This window comes from Rhizopus delemar, genomic scaffold, assembly GCF_000149305.1.
Source record: "Rhizopus delemar RA 99-880 supercont3.5 genomic scaffold, whole genome shotgun sequence".
Lineage (NCBI taxonomy): Eukaryota > Fungi > Mucoromycota > Mucoromycetes > Mucorales > Rhizopodaceae > Rhizopus > Rhizopus delemar.
The window spans coordinates 2849748-2869704 of NW_027137831.1; the positions used below are offsets into that span (position 1 = coordinate 2849748).

The 19957-nt window shown below is 35.0% G+C and overlaps 8 protein-coding genes across 8 annotated transcripts; 4 read left to right on the forward strand and 4 right to left on the reverse strand.

Annotated features, from left to right (window-relative positions):
* Positions 1–67: 67 nt before the first annotated feature.
* On the forward strand, positions 68–1860 carry RO3G_07808 (uncharacterized protein; the record flags this gene model as incomplete). Its single annotated transcript, XM_067662398.1, has 2 exons — positions 68–1536; positions 1596–1860. 2 exons carry the CDS (start codon positions 68–70, stop codon positions 1858–1860), a joined length of 1734 nt encoding a protein of 577 aa, XP_067518499.1.
* Positions 1861–5248: 3388 nt separating this feature from the next.
* Positions 5249–6969, reverse strand: RO3G_07809 (uncharacterized protein; the record flags this gene model as incomplete). The annotated part of the gene is made up of 6 exons (XM_067662399.1): positions 5249–5932; positions 5978–6081; positions 6130–6376; positions 6429–6566; positions 6617–6696; positions 6771–6969. The coding sequence occupies 6 exons, from the start codon at positions 6967–6969 to the stop codon at positions 5249–5251; spliced, it is 1452 nt and encodes a 483-aa protein (XP_067518500.1).
* A 994-nt stretch (positions 6970–7963) lies between these two features.
* Positions 7964–8392, reverse strand: RO3G_07810 (uncharacterized protein; the record flags this gene model as incomplete). Its single annotated transcript, XM_067662400.1, has 1 exon — positions 7964–8392. One exon carries the CDS (start codon positions 8390–8392, stop codon positions 7964–7966), a length of 429 nt encoding a protein of 142 aa, XP_067518501.1.
* Positions 8393–10553: 2161 nt separating this feature from the next.
* On the forward strand, positions 10554–11471 carry RO3G_07811 (uncharacterized protein; the record flags this gene model as incomplete). Its single annotated transcript, XM_067662401.1, has 4 exons — positions 10554–10692; positions 10743–10821; positions 10871–10979; positions 11031–11471. The coding sequence occupies 4 exons, from the start codon at positions 10554–10556 to the stop codon at positions 11469–11471; spliced, it is 768 nt and encodes a 255-aa protein (XP_067518502.1).
* A 567-nt stretch (positions 11472–12038) lies between these two features.
* On the reverse strand, positions 12039–12242 carry RO3G_07812 (uncharacterized protein; the record flags this gene model as incomplete). The annotated part of the gene is made up of 1 exon (XM_067662402.1): positions 12039–12242. The coding sequence occupies one exon, from the start codon at positions 12240–12242 to the stop codon at positions 12039–12041; it is 204 nt and encodes a 67-aa protein (XP_067518503.1).
* Positions 12243–13165: 923 nt separating this feature from the next.
* On the reverse strand, positions 13166–13878 carry RO3G_07813 (uncharacterized protein; the record flags this gene model as incomplete). Its single annotated transcript, XM_067662403.1, has 2 exons — positions 13166–13211; positions 13676–13878. The coding sequence occupies 2 exons, from the start codon at positions 13876–13878 to the stop codon at positions 13166–13168; spliced, it is 249 nt and encodes an 82-aa protein (XP_067518504.1).
* Positions 13879–15745: 1867 nt separating this feature from the next.
* RO3G_07814 (uncharacterized protein) lies at positions 15746–17011 on the forward strand (the record flags this gene model as incomplete). The annotated part of the gene is made up of 1 exon (XM_067662404.1): positions 15746–17011. One exon carries the CDS (start codon positions 15746–15748, stop codon positions 17009–17011), a length of 1266 nt encoding a protein of 421 aa, XP_067518505.1.
* Positions 17012–17989: 978 nt separating this feature from the next.
* RO3G_07815 (uncharacterized protein) lies at positions 17990–19746 on the forward strand (the record flags this gene model as incomplete). Its single annotated transcript, XM_067662405.1, has 4 exons — positions 17990–18503; positions 18551–19018; positions 19068–19624; positions 19732–19746. The coding sequence occupies 4 exons, from the start codon at positions 17990–17992 to the stop codon at positions 19744–19746; spliced, it is 1554 nt and encodes a 517-aa protein (XP_067518506.1).
* Between the last annotated feature and the right edge of the window lie 211 nt (positions 19747–19957).

Here is a 19957-nt window from a genome sequence, read left to right on the forward strand (position 1 = left end):
TTACAAAGGGCTAGTACTCAACTATCGACACCAGTAATTTCAGTGCTGTTCGTACGAGCCAATTAATATGAAGTATGCTCATCAGATAGCCTCTTATGAAATGGTAAAGATCGTCACTGCTTATCTGAATGGGGTCAAGGTTCAATTCGGAAACAAAGTTCGAATGTTTCTTAACTTGCTCTTAAAGAAGAACGAAAGAATCAAGGCGCTGAAAAGCGAGATGAAGAAAAACGAGGGAACAGAGAAGGAGATTGTGGCAACTATAAAGACAATAACAGAGCAGATAAGCAAGGTCAAGTTGGCTATATCGTCAAGAAACATTGAAGATATGCCTAAAGAGTTCTTCTCCTCAAATGATTTAGATAAAATCCGTAATCTTTTTGACTCGTATTCGACGGATTATCGATTTGCGAAAGGCTCGATCTATTACGACTGCAAAGCTAACCCTCTCAAGCACATAAAAGCGTACTATAGACTATCAAGCATGTGCGAAGCGCTTCAAAACAAATCATTCAATTGCTTTCCATTAAGAAAGGGCTTCATACCATCGTATATGACGATTGATACATATATTTTAAATACTCAAATCTTGAAGAATTCCATCATCAGCCACTTGGATAAAGAAGTAGTATGGGGAGCCGTTCTTGATGTTAGATCAAAAGCGATGAAACCACAAGGAGAAAGAAAGATCATGAAGTTTAGAGGTACGATATACACAGATGACGTAGGTGTGTCGGTGTTAAAGCAAAGCTACGATACAATGAAGAAAGGTGGCAGCAGTGGTGGAAAGCCAAAGTCTATTAAAGCAGAAGAATTCCAGTACATTGAGAAGTTGGGAAAAGAAGAGTTGTTGGCTGGTGTTGGTAAATGTGTATTAATTGATCCTGGCCGTCAAGACTTGCTTTACTGTATGCATGAAAATAGTACTGTTGAAAATAAAATGATTTACCGATATACAAGCAACCAAAAAGCAATCGAAACTAAATCTAGAAAATTCAGGAAGCTCAGGAACAACTTGAAGAGAGACGAAGTGATTGCAGCCGAGCTTTCCCTGTCGCATTTCAAATCTTCAACTGTCAACAAAGACAAGTTTATCGAGTATCTTCAAGAAAGAGCCAAAGCCACCCATGTCATGAAAGCGTACTACTTAAATGAAGATCGCCCTGCAGCAGAAGATCAGGGTGCCGGTGGTTTTTTACCCTTTAGAAAAATGAAGCTCTCAAGTTTCATCAATCAGCAACAAGCAGACAAACGGTTAGCCAAGAAGCTTAGAGAGAGGTTTGGGAATGATTCTATCTTAATACTTGGTAATTGGTCGGCAGGAAAGGTAAAGTATCATGAACCCATTAGAGGTGTCGGAATGAGAAGAATGTTAGCCAAAGAAGGCTTCCAGGTGTACCTCCTTGACGAGTTCCGGACTTCTAGTCTGTGCCCTTCTTGCCAAAATGGTGAACTTGAAACGTTTAAAAAAGTGCAGAATCCTAGACCATATCAAAGAGAAAAGTATCCCGTTGTAGACCGTCATGGCCTTTTAAGGTAAGTGCTTTTTATATGCAAGTAAAAAAAAATAACAAGCTTTCATAATTTCTGCTCAGGTGCAAAAACCAACAATGTTTAAAGGCTGTGATGAACACAATAGAAACTACTGATAAAGCCCCTCTTCGTCGTCTTTGGAATCGTGATATGGCTGCTACGTTAAACTTTAGACAAATCCTTTTTAGCCTGCGTGCAAATGGTGAAAGACCAGAACGTTTCTGCAGATCGAAAAAACCTCTCTCCACCGGCTCTAAAAGAAAGGATATGTCATCACCATCAGCTAGTACTAGTCAACCGACGAAAAGACAAAATAATCCTTTGTAGTTAACGCTGCATTAATCCCAGATATAGTGTAAGTCTTTGAACAATAATATAAGGGATTGCTCGTCAACATTTTTTTGAACATGTGTCTACAAAAAGAACCTGTATTGTCTAATTTGTTTTACTCACTTGTCTCAAAAAAATCTGACGTTAGTCTCTTTTATCTTTTAAGCCGTCTAACTTATTTTATTAAATCGTCTCATTTTAGATTAAAACACTATATGTATTTCCAAGCAAAGCTGATAACCAAAAGCCATTTTTTTAGGATCACATAAAGAGATAAAGTGGTGATGTGTATTCTGTTTTCCTGTGTAAGAACTTTATTCTAGTGCCACCCCTAGACGAGCACTGTTACAAATTAAAGAAAATTATAATAATAAAATAACTATTATGTTGGGCTGCGGTGTTTCTACACTTCTTGATAATGTAAATTTTCATGGTGGGTTCGTCTAATCAACTCTGCTACTTCATTTGGCCAAAAGACGAGATTTCAAAAGTACATTTCCAGTGTGGCTCTCATAAACTCAAAATTCTACAAGTAATCACCTGAGAGAGGTCAAGTTTCCAATGTGATAATGTTTTGGCTGTTGTTTGGAATGGTCAAGATATTTGTTCAAAAGACAGTAGCGAAGATTAATTAAGGAAACAATATACCATTGTATTCCATATAGACTGTTTAAATAGGAAGTACCACAGTAAGTACTCATCTGGTTCGATCGCTCCACACATCGTTCATCCGTGATATAGCTAGGTATGGTTTTATGTAGACGAGAGCGTGTAGGAAGCTTTGAATGATAAAACCGCCATAGAATGGTTAGTACTGGATGAGGAATTGAGGCATACTAAAGCTTTTTCCAGGAGGTTTTGCTAGCTCTAGGATATATAAGTGGGAGGCTATCAAAAGGAAATCTGTCGAGATTTCAGAACCATTTGGTAGACAATTTTTTGACTAGCATGTCATCTGGTAGAGATGGGCTAAAAACAGAGGTATACTGAGGCTCAGGACATTGAAAACCAAAAGAAGATGTAAATCCTCCAAAAGCGCAGTTGGGCGAGTTTTTAAGGGCGACAGAAAATTTTCTTTGGCTACTTGACCTGTTCTCAGAAGTCCAAGGTATGCTTCAGCCCTGTTCCTTTGCTGACTAGACAGGAAATTTCCTCTTGGAGTAAGTTTACCATCGATAACATTAAATTGATATATACCTTTTACCAAAAGTGACCTCCAATATGTGATTTTTATGAGGATGCTCATTTGTGAGCAAGGCTGGGTAAGCTCTAGATGAACGCATTTCCTCTGCTGTACTAGCGTTTAAATCAGTTCAGTTTATTTCATAGTCTATATGATTTAGCATACGGAACATGGATTGAAATCAACCAAGTTTTTAGATCAGTGCTGTGCTTTCCTGTAAAAAGTAAAGGAAGAATTGCTGATGGTGAGGACGTCAGAACACACAGACAGTAATTGCGGAATTTCCGGCAGCTTTGAAACCTCACTAATGGAAAGCTCTTGTGTTTTAGAAATTTCATAATTACAGAGCATATTCTCTGAAAGAAGATTTAAGAACATAGTATTCATATGCTATGCCATATATGACTGAGGAGGAGTGTGTTTGCAATCATACTGCGCCCCAGTATGGAGAGTCCTCCCTGTGATAGAAAATCAGCAAGTTGCTCAACTTTTGCAATGATATTGTCTAGATAGCCGGGACATTTATTGTGTGGTGCTTGTGAGTGGGTATCCCAGATAGATGGTAGCAGTAGATTCTTTGTTATCATGCCATTAAAGTATGCGATTGCCGCTAATCATGCTGTGCCAGCCTAGTTGACCTTTATCTGAAAGCAAAACAGCCAATATTTTGTAGTGGTTGATCCGGACGTTAGAGCCCCTTCCATATAAAAACACTGATTGTAACAGTGACTGTAATTCTGCTGCGTCCTTGAGAAACGCTATGGCATTGTCTACATAGGCCAATACTTTAACAGGAAGCGGTGTCCTTACCAAGCCAGTTACTTCAATTATGTAGATCAAATAAAGGTTATATCATATGTCACGTAAAGTTAAAAACAACAACCTGCAAAAAAAAAAAAAAAAAAAAAAAAAAAAAAAGTAATTGATGCCTTTCAATACCTTTCGAATTTTGCAGCAAGTATGTAATGCATACAACTATTTTGATTTACTCACTTATTTTCAATAGCGCATGCGATTATAGATTTGCTGAAATCAATATTTCCACTTACAGCACGAAAACAATGTTCATGACGGAGGATGGTATATTTAATGTTGTAAAAGAATACTTTCCCAAAAATAACAACAAAACTGCCGAAAAACTGAACAACTGGGTAGGTGAAGGAGGCTATAGGGCTGGTGTCAAGAGAAGGTAGGTCAATAATGTTGGAAAGAGTGACGGATGAATGGATTTGGTCTAAGAGAAGTAAAAGAGTAAAAAGATCCCCCCCTTTTTTTTGTAACTAAGTAACATTTCTAACTGGTTTTAAACATGATCCTTTTTTTTTTCTTTTTAGATTTTATTTTAGAGACTATATTCAATATATACGAATGCAAAAAGTAAGCTCGTTATTCATATGTTTTTATTGCTATTTGCAATAAAATCAAAGAGTGAATAGTTGAAATTTCAAACAGCTTACAATCATATAAATTAAAAATAAAGTTACTCTACTCTTTGGTTTTTCGATGCTAATGATAATATACTGAGTGTGACCATAAGCAGAAAAAAATAATTTCAAATTAACTGCGATGGAGACATGCAAAATAAACCAAGTGTTTCAGAATCAAAGTTATCATCAAGCATTAACGGCTACTGTTCATTTTATCTTAAAAGGTTCCCATTCCAACCTGTAAACAACAGCAGCAATAACAAAAAATACGACTTGCATGTATGGACTATGACGGGCTAACAACTAGCCCCGGATGATGTGTGTGAATTTGTTGAGTAAACAAGACATGAATAAAATAGTACGTGATAAACTCATGGTATTATTTATAAATTTTGAGTTTATAAACAAATCAAGGAACTTGCAATCGATGCAGGAGTAATGGTCATGTTTGGTCATTGACGACACCCTTTTTTTTTTGGTTATCAAATAGAAGAATCAAACGTCTGAGATCGATGTGAATCAAAAGGAACCGAGTGTAAGGGATTGAACAAACTAGCCAAAATCGAATGTGTCCCTATGGAGGGTAACGAGGTGCGACAGAGCACCAGTGACGAGTTGCTTATCAATAAAAGAAAAGCCACTCCTAGTCAATCTCGAGACAACTGAGAGGAATAAAGGAAATAAAGTGGGAGGGTCGAGTTGACGTTTTTAAAGTATGGATTGGTTTATATAGCCATAGGAAGGGGATAAGGAAATAAATTTATTTTAAGGATAATCATATAATAATAAGAGATCTCTTTTTTCTTAATGTTTGATTAGGATAAGCAACAGCCAATCTTCTTTTATAACAAGAAGATGCCCTGTTGTTTCGAATCAACTTGTTTTTCTGAATTGGCATCGAATGACGACGCTGCATGATTTTTTGTTGAAAGATGGTTGATATCCACTGAAGTTCTTCTTTGGGTAATTTCGTAACATATTCTACTTGAACGAGATCATTGATATTCATACGTAAATGAGCCATTTCTTTCAGCATGTCTTGTATGATATGAATCAAAAGTGAGAATTCCTCACTGTTATTTTCCACACTGATGGCATGAGAAAGATCACATACTTCTGTCTTCAAGATATTTTCAATCATAAAGTTACTCATGTTGATCAAATCAGATAAATCCAGTGCTCTGGGATGTAGTTTTTGATAGAGCACTCTGGTATCTGTCTGCTGTAAATGCTCTAATAAGATGCAAACATGATGGTATAGTTGATAATAAGGTGTTTCGTCGTACACTGTGTCACTTGAAGACTCCTTTGACCATGTATCATCCACGTTGTTGTTTTCTTTTTCTAACCTAGTCCACATATCATCTTCATCTTTATTTGATTGATTACTACTAATGAAATCCTTGATCATCTCGATCAAAGGGTCATCATTGTTGCTTTCATTTTGAACAATCGCTGTCTGTAAAGGTTGAATAAGACATGTCTTCCTCTTTATCCTATGTACCTTAGTGGCTGCCGTATGTCTTTTCTTTGCTTGTGTTTCATAATCGTTCTCTTGATCGATCAAGTCGTTTTCATTCGTCATAGCATCATCTTTTTCAATAGTTTCTATTAAAATGTGAGTAAGGAGAGACTAAGGAGTAAATTGGAAACTACCTAATTTCAACTTGAGCTTCTTGTATTTAGATTCCATTGCATGTTCTGCTCTTTTTGAAGCCATCAATTCTTGCTTGACTTCTTCTAATTCCAATCTTAAATTTTCTTCTCTGATGTCTGCCTCATGAATCATCAACTGACGTACTTTTAGCTTCTCAACTTCTTTTGTTCTGCTGTCGAGTTCACTGACGAGTTGGTTGGATCTTTGATGGCATAGTTCGATATCTGTTAGAGCTTTATCGAGTACCTACACTGTATTAGTCACTGTAATCATCTTGACTGATTCATCTACATGTTACCTTGATGCACGTACTTTTTGTGTCTTTTGATATTCCCCAAGCGAATTTATTTCTTTCTTGTTCTAACTCATCAATCAGTGTGTCTGATTGATACAGTAATCTTTCCAAATTTTCTGCTTTCTCTTGGGCTTGAATAAGCTAGTTATTTTGGATGAATAGAGCTGAACAGATTCAAAGAGTGACCTTACCTGTTCATTATATCTCTTTTGTATCTCATTTGATTCAACGACATGTTGTTCATGCTTAAATAATAAAATTTGTCCGATTTCTATAAACACATGCGAATGATATCCAAATTAGTCAAGAGTACACAACAAAAATTATATAAAATTATTCATCCACCTGCTGCTAATCGAGCTTCCTCTTCTAATTTTCTTATAGTGCATATGATGGAATCTAAATTCTCACATTGAGATTGATGACAGCAAGGACATGTATCAGGTAAATAAGAGATGGTGGAAGGTGTCTTGTTGATTGTTAACCAACTTTGAAGTGATTCTTCTATTGAAGGAATAGATAGATTGGCAGAAGGTGAAGTCATTGTATGTTGATGATTCATACGCTGACGTGCCTTTTGTCGATTCATAAGGCAAAAAGAGAAAAGAAAGGAAGGGAAAAGGGGAAGAAAGGGAAAGAGAAGAAGAAGAAAGAATTATTTATTATAGATTGTATTAAAGTGTTACACATGTTATGCAATATAATTGATAGAAAAAAAAAAAGGGAGTAAAAAAAAAAAAAAAAAAAAAATCATCTGCAGAGTTGATCGTAAGCAAGTTGATTTCCTCTCAAGAATTCGATATCCAAGTGAGGTCTTTGTAAATGATGCCAGGTTACTACCTTACTGTTCACTCTTCTTTCTGAGGATTCACATACATTTGAATGAAACATCCAAAAGTGACCATTATTACAAGATTCTAAACACTGAATACAAGGTGATACGACATGATATCCAACCACACAACCACTAATTGTATTGGATTACAATGAATACAATACAGCCATCTTTTTTTTTTTTTTTTTTTTTTTTTTTACCACTTTAAACATGCCACATCACGTATTCTGCAATAACAAGATGTTGTGATATAATCTTTATCTAATATCTGTACGCTAAAGTCATATTACTCCTAGTCTAATTCATAAGCCATTTACCTTTCAGAGGGAGTATCTGTACTGAAGAGTTCCATCTGAGCATTCGATAACAAGATGTCCTTCATGCTACGAACAGAGAGAATCGTATGACAATGTTTACATGTCAATTTATAAACTGGTTTAATCTGTGTCACCAATCCTTCATGTCTTCTCCTACGGATAACAGAAGGTGGTGTGATTGAATATCTAGAATGAGGGATTCTGGTAAGTGAAGCTTCCATTTTAAAAATTAAAAAAAAAAAAAAAAAAAAAAAAAAAAAAAAAAAAAAAAAAAGAGAAAAAAAAGAAAATTTATTATAATTCTACAAGCACAGAGAGTGAGAGAGAGACAGGCGATGATGAATCGGATCATTTTTTATATAAAAAATATTTAGGAGAAATTAACATTAAACCAAAGTACTCGTATTGGATGTGAATGTGATAGTTGAACCTGGTGTCTCTGGTATATTTGGGATTTCTTTAAGTAAAGCAATATCATGATTGGTTGAATAAAATGTCTCTACGGACAAGGGTCGATTCAATCGTGTGGTGGATGAAAATGACTTTTCGGTTAGATCCGATATAGAGCGCATAGGAAAATCAAGGCCTGAGCCACGCATGGGCATGGGTAATAACCAAAAGATGGGATAAGGGCCCAAGACAGTAGCCAGGTTTTGATAGATGCCTTGGTCATAAGGCTTCTTGACATCTTGTATTCGACCCATGCCCTTGATGGTCAGCGATCGACCCTTTTCGAATCCTTCGATGGTGGTTGTGTTGGTTGTGATGCAGTAGGCATGATAACCTGTCAATATACCTACTCCGATCATCACCATGGCTAAAAATATCAAATTGACCGAAAGAAATCCAATTTCTATAGAATCCAAAGCGATGTGCTATGGATGGATGAGCGATCTTATGGAATGATAATAATATACTAGTTACATGACTGGAGTTTTTTATGATTTGATTTAATCTACAGCAAAGAAGTACAAAGAGATAGATTGAAGTGATATCCACAAAGACAATAAACCGAATAAAATGACAGTAATTATAATATCCTACACAATTATTCACCCAAGGACAATGATGGTCCATCTTGAGCACACATCGATTACAGACCGAACAATGATGTGTCCTGGGTGGTTTATAATTGTCGCATGTTTTGCAAAACCTTGGCGTATGTGTTGATTTTTTGACTTCGATATAAGCTTGTTGTCTTGGTATCTGCTCTTTTTTAGATTATTAATCAATTCGCATGATGAATGATATAAGCTTACGTAGTGTGTTGGAGTGCGACCTGGATTTGTAAAACAAGTAAAGAAATAATGTATTAATGTCATCAGAATACAAATGTTGAGTGGAATAAGTATGAAAATGGATTGAACTAGATTGTATGTGGTCCTAAGGTAGGACCAAATGGCAAATAGTTGTGATGTAAGAGCAATGAAAACTATGGACGCTGTAACAATGATAATAGTAAATGCTCCTTTTAAATTCATTCTGTTGACTATGTACACATATAATGTTGGTTGTGAGAATTGAATTAAAGAAAAAGAAAAAAAAAGAGAGAAAAAGAAAAGAGTGCGGTTTTTTTTTTTTTTTTGTCAATCTTGTTTCTTTTGTCAGTGAGTTGTATCACTCTAGTACCACGAGGGGAGTTTATTTTTTTAGGATGTTAGTGTGATTGACCCTCATTGAAATCAACCTGCATAAAATCATCTTTTCTAGAAGCGATAAACACACTGAGGGATATTCTCTCCCTAAGTTGAGGCAACATACCATTGACTTGTACCATTTTCCCAAAAAAGAATTGCCACTCCCTCATTGCCCAATTCGCGTTTGAGCCACTACTTTTATCCACGTTTGATCAACTATCTAAAAAATAAAAAAGCAGGTTGTACAATGAATGATTAAAAAGGCTTTTTAGAACAATAAACTAAGGACCCCTCGTTGCTACTATTGTGTGTGTATGTGCGGAAACAAAAAAGCCTTTTTTATTTATTTTTACACAAAATAAATTAAAACAAAAGCTCGGCATTGTCTTCCTCCCTTTGTACTTTTAATCTGATTTCACTAAGAGCACGAAAAGAGAAAAAACTTTTTTTTTCTCCCTCATCATACCTTTATGCATACCATCCTTTTTAAACTTCAATTACCCTACAACCTCATAGGGGAATCACCCAGCCTTTACCTTGCGTCTGTCGTATGAATCTTTCTCAACTCTTTAAAGCCACTTTTTCTTATTCTAATGAGTTGCTTTCTATTCATTATCCCCTTCCATCTTTGTTTTTGCGCCATAGACGCAGGGAATAAAGAAGGAGGAAACTTTCTTTTTATTTTCTCATGATGATGTTCTTCCATTAATTATTAAAAAGGAGAGAATGTTTAATGTGATCACCAAAGCTTTTCTTTTTGTTTGTTTGTTGATTTTCAAGCATAGCTCACTCTAATAAGCATAAACATTAATTTGTGTTTCTCATGTTAGACTAAAGGAGAAATAACCAAGTAAGGATAGTGAGCGTAGTTAAAAGAAAGCCATAGAAAGTGGATACAGACTTGCTTATCCCAGCACAAGTAGAATGCTAACCATACAATGTCTTTTTCTTTAGTCAATTTAATTGTATTCACTTTATATCTTTTGTCTGTCGATGTCTGGATCCTACATCATGCTAGATGCACTGTTTTCTCAAGAGAGAAACTATTTTTTATTTACATGTATTCAAAGACAAGACTTGTAGAAAACAGCTTGAAAAAAACACTTTACAAATCCTAATGATTTTTATTTAATAATTCAAGGCTCATTTATACCGAGCATTACATATCATTTGCAAAGAAAAAAGACTTCAGAAAATTTAATTTTAATTTTTAGCAAGAGTCTTGTCAAAGGTTTCCCTTTTTTGTGACAGCAAAAAAAAAAAAAAAAAAAGCAAAATCCTATTTCTTTTTTTTTTCGTTTCTTTTTTTTAAAAAAAAAACCATAATTAAAAATTCAGCATGGATCGTAGACGTGTGAATGGACCAGAAGTAAGCGTGCCACCTATTTTTAAAGAAACAAAAGAACTACAAAATGAGATTTTGAATAATGAAAGAAAAAGATTGGACAACCGAGGCTTGGAAGACTTGAGAGCTATTTGTAAGCTGTCTTTCTACACTTTTTCTTCAGCTAACCAAATAACAAAATAGTTTTAAAACCTGGACTTGTCACTCAAGCCAATGGATCTGCATATATTGAAGTTGGCAACACAAAAGTTGCTTGTGCAGTGTAAGAAAACGTGATAAAAGAGAAAGAGTAGAAATTAACTTGGCTGTAGATATGGACCTCGACAACTCAAGAAATCATCCTTTTCACAAAATGGCACATTAAACTGTGACTTCAAGTTTTCACCGTTCTCTTGTGTAAAAAGAAGATCAGCAGTCAGAGTAAGATGACATCCGGTGAAGTTCATTCTGTTTTCTAATCGCTTTGGATAGGATCCAGAAGAAAAAGAGTTTTCTCAAATATTAATTCAAGCACTTTCACCCGCTGTCAGATTAGAATTACTACCTAAATCAACCATTGACATTTATATCAATGTGCTCGAAAGTGACGGCACCAGTTCTTGTCTTGCGGCTGCTATCGTTGCCTCCAGTATCGCATTAGCAGATGCCGGTATCGAAATGTTGGATCAAGTTACGGCCTGTTCAAGTGTGTTTGCTCAGGATCAGATCTTGATGGATGGTACAGAAAGGGAAGAGAGTCAAAAGGATGGATCTTTAGTGTTATCTTTTATGCCTTCATTGAACGAAGTCACCCATATCCTTCAAATCGGTCAATCGGATAGTGTCATGACATCAAAGGCAGTGGAGCAGTGTATCGATGGCTGTTCTAAAATATACAGCGTCATGTCAAACGCTTTATTAAAATCATTATAATAAAATCACTTTATTGTAATTCCAAAGTATCCCGCCAGTGAGCCGTGTCCACATGTTCTATCTCTCTGTGTCTCCAGGCCTCAATTCCCTTGAAGGCAGTCAGCATGATTTGACAGACATCGCCATGAGCAACCAAGATGACAATCTTATTTTCCATTTTAGATTCAATTTCATCGACAATGAAACGCGTCGTTCTTTCACAGACACTGCTGGGTGATTCAATACCGTATTGGCTATTTTCGCCGTGATCGGGCGAGGCATCATCATCTATCCAGCATACCTTGTAGTTTTCATCTGTTGTCATATCAAATTGACCATACCAACGTTCTCTCAGCTCGAGTGTCCTTACAGGTGCCTGTACTTTGCCCTCAAGTGCAGTTTCGTTCAAGACCGATTGGATGATTTCTGCTGTCTCTACCGTTCTCTTGAAAGGAGAGCAAAACATGACAACGGATTGATCCTTAGAGGATTCTTGGGTAGGGAAAAGATGCTTTGAAAGTCGTGTGGCCGACTGGCAGAGAGCATCATTAGCTTCCGTATTCTTTTCTCTCTCTCTCTCTTTTCTATTCAACTTACTTCTCTTACTTGAACCTTGCCCTTTTCATGTAAACCATAACCAGTACCAAGTGGACCACCCGTTGGAGGAATCGCGATATCCGGGTTGGAACAGATGAGTTTATCATTGTTGGCCAATGAAAATCCATGTCTTTGGATAACGTAACGGTTCTTGAGTTGCTTGGGTAAATGGTTATAAGGTGTATTTGTATTCATTTTTTTTAACAAGAAAAAAAGACGAAAAAGAAATGACAAGTGCTGCTGTTTTTTTTTAGTCTCTAGAAATTGATTCGGCTTTTTAATTTTATTTACACTGACGTACTAGCTTGATCTTATTAATTTCAGGGCAACCTAATTTTACATAAACATCAAAAAAGTCTATTGTATTTTTATGCGAAATATAGTTTTTCTTAATTTAACAATGAAACAATGGCATGCTTTTATTTCGCCTTGAACTTTATACCAGATATTTGTTTTTTTTTGACTATGTTAAAAGTCAAGACCATTTTCTCAGAGATTACAGTAAGCTCATTAAGGGTCTTCAGCAGATAGCCAATTGCATGATTGGAAAATGGAAATAAAAGCGGTAAAGAATATTTAGGGTTTCATTAATTGTCTTTTTATACGAAATAGTTAAATATGTAGACTATTGTGTTTGTACATTCTCATCTATTGTACATACTTTAATAAATCTATCTGTGTCGTCTTTCTACTCTTTCAAGCTATTCTGTTATACATAATATGTGAAGTTCTGTACAAAATGTCAGTAACTTGCAAGCAAAAGCCTTCAAGTTTCACAAACTGGTTAAAATGAGCTTTAGTATGTGCAAACATATACTCCTTGCCTCTGTAAAGTATATTGTCCAAAATTTTGCCTGGTGAGACATTCTCTGCTTGTATCTTTTGTAATTTTACTCAGGAATTTTTTCCTCACTTGCTTCTTGGCTGTCTTTCTATCTCTTTCTTCCAATCTGTTTTGTAAACTATTTTATGGTTATCTGTTCATTTACGGTATTGGAGAAACCGAGTTGTAAATAATTCTTAGTTCAACGTCTTGGCTTTGTTCGAAGGTTTATTGACATCATGTTGTTTATAGTTGGCTGTACTCCTTTTAATTACACTGCACAAGCTATTATATTCTATACCTCATTACCCTTCTTTGCTTTGTCACAATTAACTTTAAATCTATCCAGAAATTAAACAAATCGCATATCTTTTATATTTGTTTATGGGAATCAATCTTTCTATGTTTGTTATAATCTTCATTTCTTATTCAAGCCTTATATCTTTCCATTTTATAATTTTCTGTAGTATAATTAGGGCACAGCTATCTCTGGAATGTGTTTATCAACAGGATTAAAAATGCAGACATATAGACTAAGGATGAGATAAAGCCCTATAGAACATCAGCAACAATATGCTTCAGAGATTATTAGCACAAGTTTTAAAATTTTTTACGCAAACTTCTTTTAGAAAAAGAAGACTTGATTCAAAAAGATCAATAAAAGGTCTTTATTGTATTTAAAAGATTAAAGAAATAACATGCATGCTTTTCAATAAACTACAGCAATTATGAAATTGTCAATTAAATCAGAAATGAAGGCCTTTATTTTGAGAATCATCCTTCAATATCAGGACCAACGACTTACAAGAAAGGATCAAGCAAGCCACCATCAAGATCAACACCACGAGGAATCATTACCGCATCATTTCGTCGTAAAATGGAATCCAATAAAGATTTCTTTGTCAAAGAAAGACTCTTTTTCTCCATGTTATTATTAAAAGCAATAGGAAGTGAAGAAACAAGGGAAAAGATAATTAACGAACCAAATGAGACAAGAGTTAAATACATTTTTTGATGTTTAAAATGATTTCTGATAGAGACTTTCATAAACAAGACTCCTTTTATATAATTTGATGTCAGTAACCATGTTGTTATTCATAGTGGCTGGCTTTTGTCTGTATGTAATTTTAATTAAATTGGCCATGTAAAATATGCTACTATCATTCGCTATGCACCACAAGGGATGAGCAGTTGAATTCTATGCGAATTCAGCATTCTAAAAAGAAATAGCTTTAGTAAGCTTGTTATAAAAAAGTAATCAATAAGCAAAAAGGATAAGAATGTCACGAAAAAGAATTGATTAACTTTTGTCTAAATTAAATTAATATACAAAAAACGCAAAAATACCTAAACAGGTCCTGGCTAACTGTTTTTGTTTCTTAATCTTACCCACTGGCATATTTTTGTTCTTTATTAAATATCACTCGATATACAAACAGCATTTTTCTCAAAGTGTCTTGTACATTAAGCACAGCTCGAACTAATTTCTTGTATTTAAAGAGATAATAGTTTTATATCAGCTTAATTCGTTTTTTTTTTTTTACTCAGCTTTCTAAAGTTTGTATGCCCAGATTTATACTAGTTATTTGTATTCCTTTACATTCTAAACATTTTATGAATTTAACACTTGAATATTCATCAAAGGATGCAACTCTATGACTCCTGACTTTAAACTATCCAAATTCTTCAGAAACTGAAGGGGAAGACTTGGCTTTTGTTTTTCAGTAAGGAAACTTGATAACGGTTATAACAAAAGCTGTTGAGATAATTCCTGTGTATTCAATCATTTGTTCTTCATGGCAAAGCAACAGCCTTAAGGCTCAGATTTAATCCATGATTGAACTACAAGCTCAAGAAATATCAGCAAACTATTGTCCGGCAAATTATGTCTTTTTTATGGACGGCCTGTCAGGTCCTACCACTTGTGCCTTTTATTCTATCAAAATCTCTGTTGAGGTGTGCCCTTCATGGATCCATCTTTGTCATAGCAAATTGTATTGATCAAGCTAGAAAAGTCAGCGGGAGATAACAGTATGTGATGTACTGAATACATATGATATTATTAGGTAGACAAGATAGTAAACCATTAAAAAGGGTAGAATGAAGATAGTATAAAAAACAGAACCTTTAGTCTCACCAAACAAATAATTTATCATAACTCCCGTATATAACTGAGCTAGTTTAAGCCATATTGACTTGATTTATAAAATTAGTAAGCCTGCACAGAACAGGTTTCTTTTAGAGTGGATCAAACAACTTAAGCAAAGCAGTTACTGAACTCAATATAAAAAGTTTTGGACAACTGATCTTGAGTACAAACAAATGACCTTCTATTAAGGTTAAAGATTAAGCTCTACAGATGACTTGAACCATTCAGATTTCTTGCCCCTAACTATTTTCTCACCGTTTGTCCCACTTTTGTCAAATGAACATCCCGATTAAGAAATCTTACGACATAAAAAAGTCACGATAAATTCGAATACCGAATTCCTGAAGTCATAAAAACCAATGGAAAAAAAAATTTTTTTTGCGTCATCACTTCTTTTTTCTTTTATTACGTCGACAACTTCTTTTTCGTCATCACAAAAAAGATTGTAAAGTATTCCCGACTGAGAAGTCTATCCAATAAAAGGAAAAAAGTATTAAAACTTTGAACTGTAGTGAAATAAAAAGTAAAGAAATAGTTGATATATTTAACAAAACAAAAAAAAAATTACAAAAAGTACTTAAAAAATTCCTTTTTGTTTTTCCTTCCATCCCTCTATTTGCGGTTTATTAACAGGAGGTATATAAACAAAACAAAACGTGTTATTCATACTCACATCATTATAGCAACGTCACCGTCTTTGATTTAAATTTTACAGGAAAAAAAAAAATGACAGAAAATACCTTCTCAAACAACGAGAATATTAAACAAGAACTCAAGAGACCAGCTGAAGAAGAAATTGAAAAAGAGACTAAAATAGTAAAGCTTGATAACGTCAATATATCAAATGAACCAACAGAAAAGGCATTAAATAATACTACTGAAAGCAACAATGGTACAACGGCGGCAACAACAACCATCACAGAACCTAAAGAAAGTCAAAATGCTTCAGAAAATACATCAGAAAGGGCTACGATAAATAATAATGAAACAAGTAACACAAATGATGTACAGCAGCCTACTGGTAGTGAACAAGTGCAATACATAGTACAAAAAGAAGAACAGACTCATCCACAGACAACAATCGTGTCACAGCAACCATCAGAGCAGCCAAACAAAGACCAACAACCAGTACAATCGCAGCAGCAAGAAGGAGAGCAAAATCAACAAGCCCAACCACAGCCACCTACTATTTTAAATATCGCCAATGCGCCACCTGTTCCTCCACCAGGAATGCATTTATTAAGCGAATCTCAACAGCAGCAAATCATTCAACACTATGTTCAAGCTCAGGGACATGACCTCGCCAACTTCACTGCTTCTTCACTGGCTCAAGCCATGGTAGCTCCTATTGCTGTTCCTGCACTTGCATCCAACTTGCTTCAATTTCAAAATGGCACAGTGATCACCGCTCTTCCAGGACCACCTCATCAACTTCCCCAACCTCCATCGATACCTCACCCAATGCCAGAAGACGCCCAGGGAAACAAGAGACAAAATACTCGAAATATGTCAAATGACGAACGTCGTCAAAGACGATTGCTTCGAAACAGGCAAGCAGCAAAAGAATGCCGCAAGAAAAAGAAGCAGCACATTCATGAGATGGAAGAAAAGATTGTTCAGCTCGAACAACAAAATGCTTTACTTTTGAAGGAAGTAGAGGAATTGAAAAACAAGCTGAATATAGCTGCTATGCAAGGGACAGAAGGATATCGCTTGATGAAAGAAGTTGAAGAATTAAATGCGAAATTAGGTATGAGTAACCTGCCTAATTCTCTCACAACCACTTCACCACCACAACAATGTCAGCCATCCAGTAATAGCAGTAGTAGTCATGATGTAACTGAGCAGCAAAGGGAAACTAAAGAAAGAAAAGTATCAGATCAACAACTATCGACTTCAGAAAAGGAAGAGATCCCCAAGAATCAAGAGACTGAGACTTCTGATAACCAAATAAATACCGATGCATCATTAGCAGAACAACAAGGTAACTAAAACTGGCTTTATTGTAGTATTATTTCTTATTGAAAACTATTCTTCTAATAGCAGCTTCATAAATAAATAATGCTCGTAATAATTATTTCAATAAAAAGTTTCTTTGTAAACTCTCCCTTCCTGCTATTGATACTGGCTATAAAGATCTCGAAAAGCACGGTATGAAAATATCCGGTGCTAATATTACCATGCTTATAAGATGAAAATAATAAAGTGTTTCTTATTTAGTAGACTTTTAAAAGAAAAAAAAAAGGGGGGGGAGGGGAGGGACTGAAAGGCTTTATTCAGAACAATAAAGAATACCACTTTATCAAATTAAATGTTTTAATGTCTTTAGACTACGAATCATACAAAGCAATGACCTTTTCACTAATAAAGAAAGTTATTTTAATAAAGGGTCTATTTTAATTACTAAAATGAGACTGAGTAGCTTTTCTTTAAAAAGAAAAATTTAAGATACATTTTACAGTATTGAAAAGGGAGTTAAGTTATCCACCAAATTCCTGTCGAGGTATTACCCTTTCCAAATCGACTAATTAACATGAAGACAAGTGATATGTCTCATCAACAGTGCTTGTGACGCAAAAATGAGGTGTTACATTACAGCCTACCTTTTCCTCTGAAATTCGTTTTACAAGAATCAGAAGAAGATTTGCCTTAAAGAAACCTTGATGATGATGGTTTATAAGCAAATAAGGAAACAAAAACATATCCAATCACGTGCGAATAACAAAGCATACGGCATTGTTTGATTCATTCCCAGATTTCAGCTTAAAAAGCATTTTTTTTCTTTGAAAATCTATAGTTCTCTTTTATTTTCTTTTTTTTAAAAAAAAGCAAGAGTTTTTTTAACTGTTTTTTTTTTATATATTTTTCTTTTTAATAGCTTTACCTCTTTTTTTTAACACATCATTCCAAAAGTATTTAGCTTTTAACCTTTTTTTTTTAATTTCCATCACTTCCCTCATTGAAAGAAACATGACTGACAACAATAAGCCAACAGTTGTAGATGACTTTTTCTTGGCATTATTTGCCAACAATGATAATAACCTGAATACTAAGGAAACAGTAACTGAAGAAAAAAGTGCTCATCAACAACAGCAGCAGCCACAGCCAACAAAAAATAATTTCGCTAATAAAAAGCGAGAAAAAGAATTAGATGAGTTTGATGAGTATTCTTTACTTTGTAAACGTAAATATGACGATGATGACCAATCAGGTCGTTATCAAGTGGCAACCAAAAAAAGAGCGCTGCCTGAATCGAAAGGTATTGCTGATTGGAACAATATTTCTCCTGAGTCCCGTATGTTGATACGCCAAATTCCCGATCGAATCGATAAACAAGACTTGATGGTTCATTTTAGTACTTATGGTGATGTGCTTGAAGTTGTCTTTAAAAATTCATTTGGCTTTGTTCAATTTGATAACCCCTCTACTTGTGCTAATGCTGTAAAATGTGAGAACGGAAAGATATTTAAAGGCTTTGTATTAGGTAAGTAAAAGCAAATGACATAAAGTCCCTCCTAATTCCTTTAATAGAATTGGAAGTCTGCCGTACAAAGCCTCACTTTCTTCGTAAAGAAGAGAGATACCGTAAAAAGGTAGAAAGAGGGTATCCTGTAATGAATGATAATAGCAAATCGAATGGCAAAAATCATCGAAGGTTTGAAGACCATAAGTGGTCAAAATTTCGTCAGCAACCACAAGCAAAATACGTTGACAATAGTCATCTTTCTCAGCTTGAAGTTCCAATGGTTAAGATTATTGCATGGAATAATGTCTCGAAACAATTTATTTTATTTGTTGAAAATCAATTTAGAAAGAAAAATATTTCTATAGCCACAGTTAATTTACAATACCCAAATACTAGAGAGTCCCTTTTAAAGCAAATGATAAGAGAAGGTGTAAAGGCTGTGGCTACAATAAACCGTGATCTCGAGAGTCAAAGGAAAATTTCTATTCAAGTATTTACTCCAAATGAAATTGGTACAGGTGTTAGATATGATGGTAAGCGGCTTCAACCAAAGTAACGTCCTTTTATTAACTTTTATGATAGAATACGATAGTATAGTGAGTGAACAAGCTGCTGAAATTGTCTTGCGTTCAATATCTCATTCTGTCTTTAAGTCCACGTATCCAAACTCTACTTCTACTCTTAATAGTAATCATGTCTCAGCTATGCAATCTAGCTCTATTATTAATACACCAACAACAATTACTGCTCAATCATTACCTTCATCAGTCGAACCAAATACTTTTCCAGCTAACTATAATGTATCACAAGCTAAACCTAATCCTGTAAGGCAATATCATCGGTCTAGTGCTGCTCCTACTTCTATGCAATATCAAGCATTATTACAAACACAATACAAGCAGCAACCACAACAGCAACCACAACAACAACCACAGCAGCAGCAGCAGCCAACTGTATCTCAGCTATTAGCTACCTTTATTAACGGCATTAACCCAAAAAATACATCATCTGCTGCATCTTCTTTGCCTCAACTAAATCTAAGTGTCCCTATAGCGCTCAAGAATCAATCATCGCCACAAGCGAATATTGCACAATTATTGAGTACGGTAATGAATGGTAATCCTCTTTTAGGACAGTTAGTAGGAAATCAAGCTCCTGTTACAAGCCATAATACCATGATAAATGATAACCAATTAAGAAATATCCTTGCAAACTATCAATTGCTCACTTCTCAACCATCTCCCAGTCAAGCAACCCCTAACACATCCACTTCAGCGGTTGTTCATAATAACCCTGCTTTATATAACCTTACCACAATGGCCAAACAATAATTCCTTTTTTCCCTTCAATAAAAAATAGTTTCAGTTGCATTTACATTATTTGTCTTTTTTTTTGTGGATAAAGTTTTGCATAAAGTTTAGTTAAGCTTTGCACATACCGAAACAGACCCCATGTTATTATAATTGGCCAAT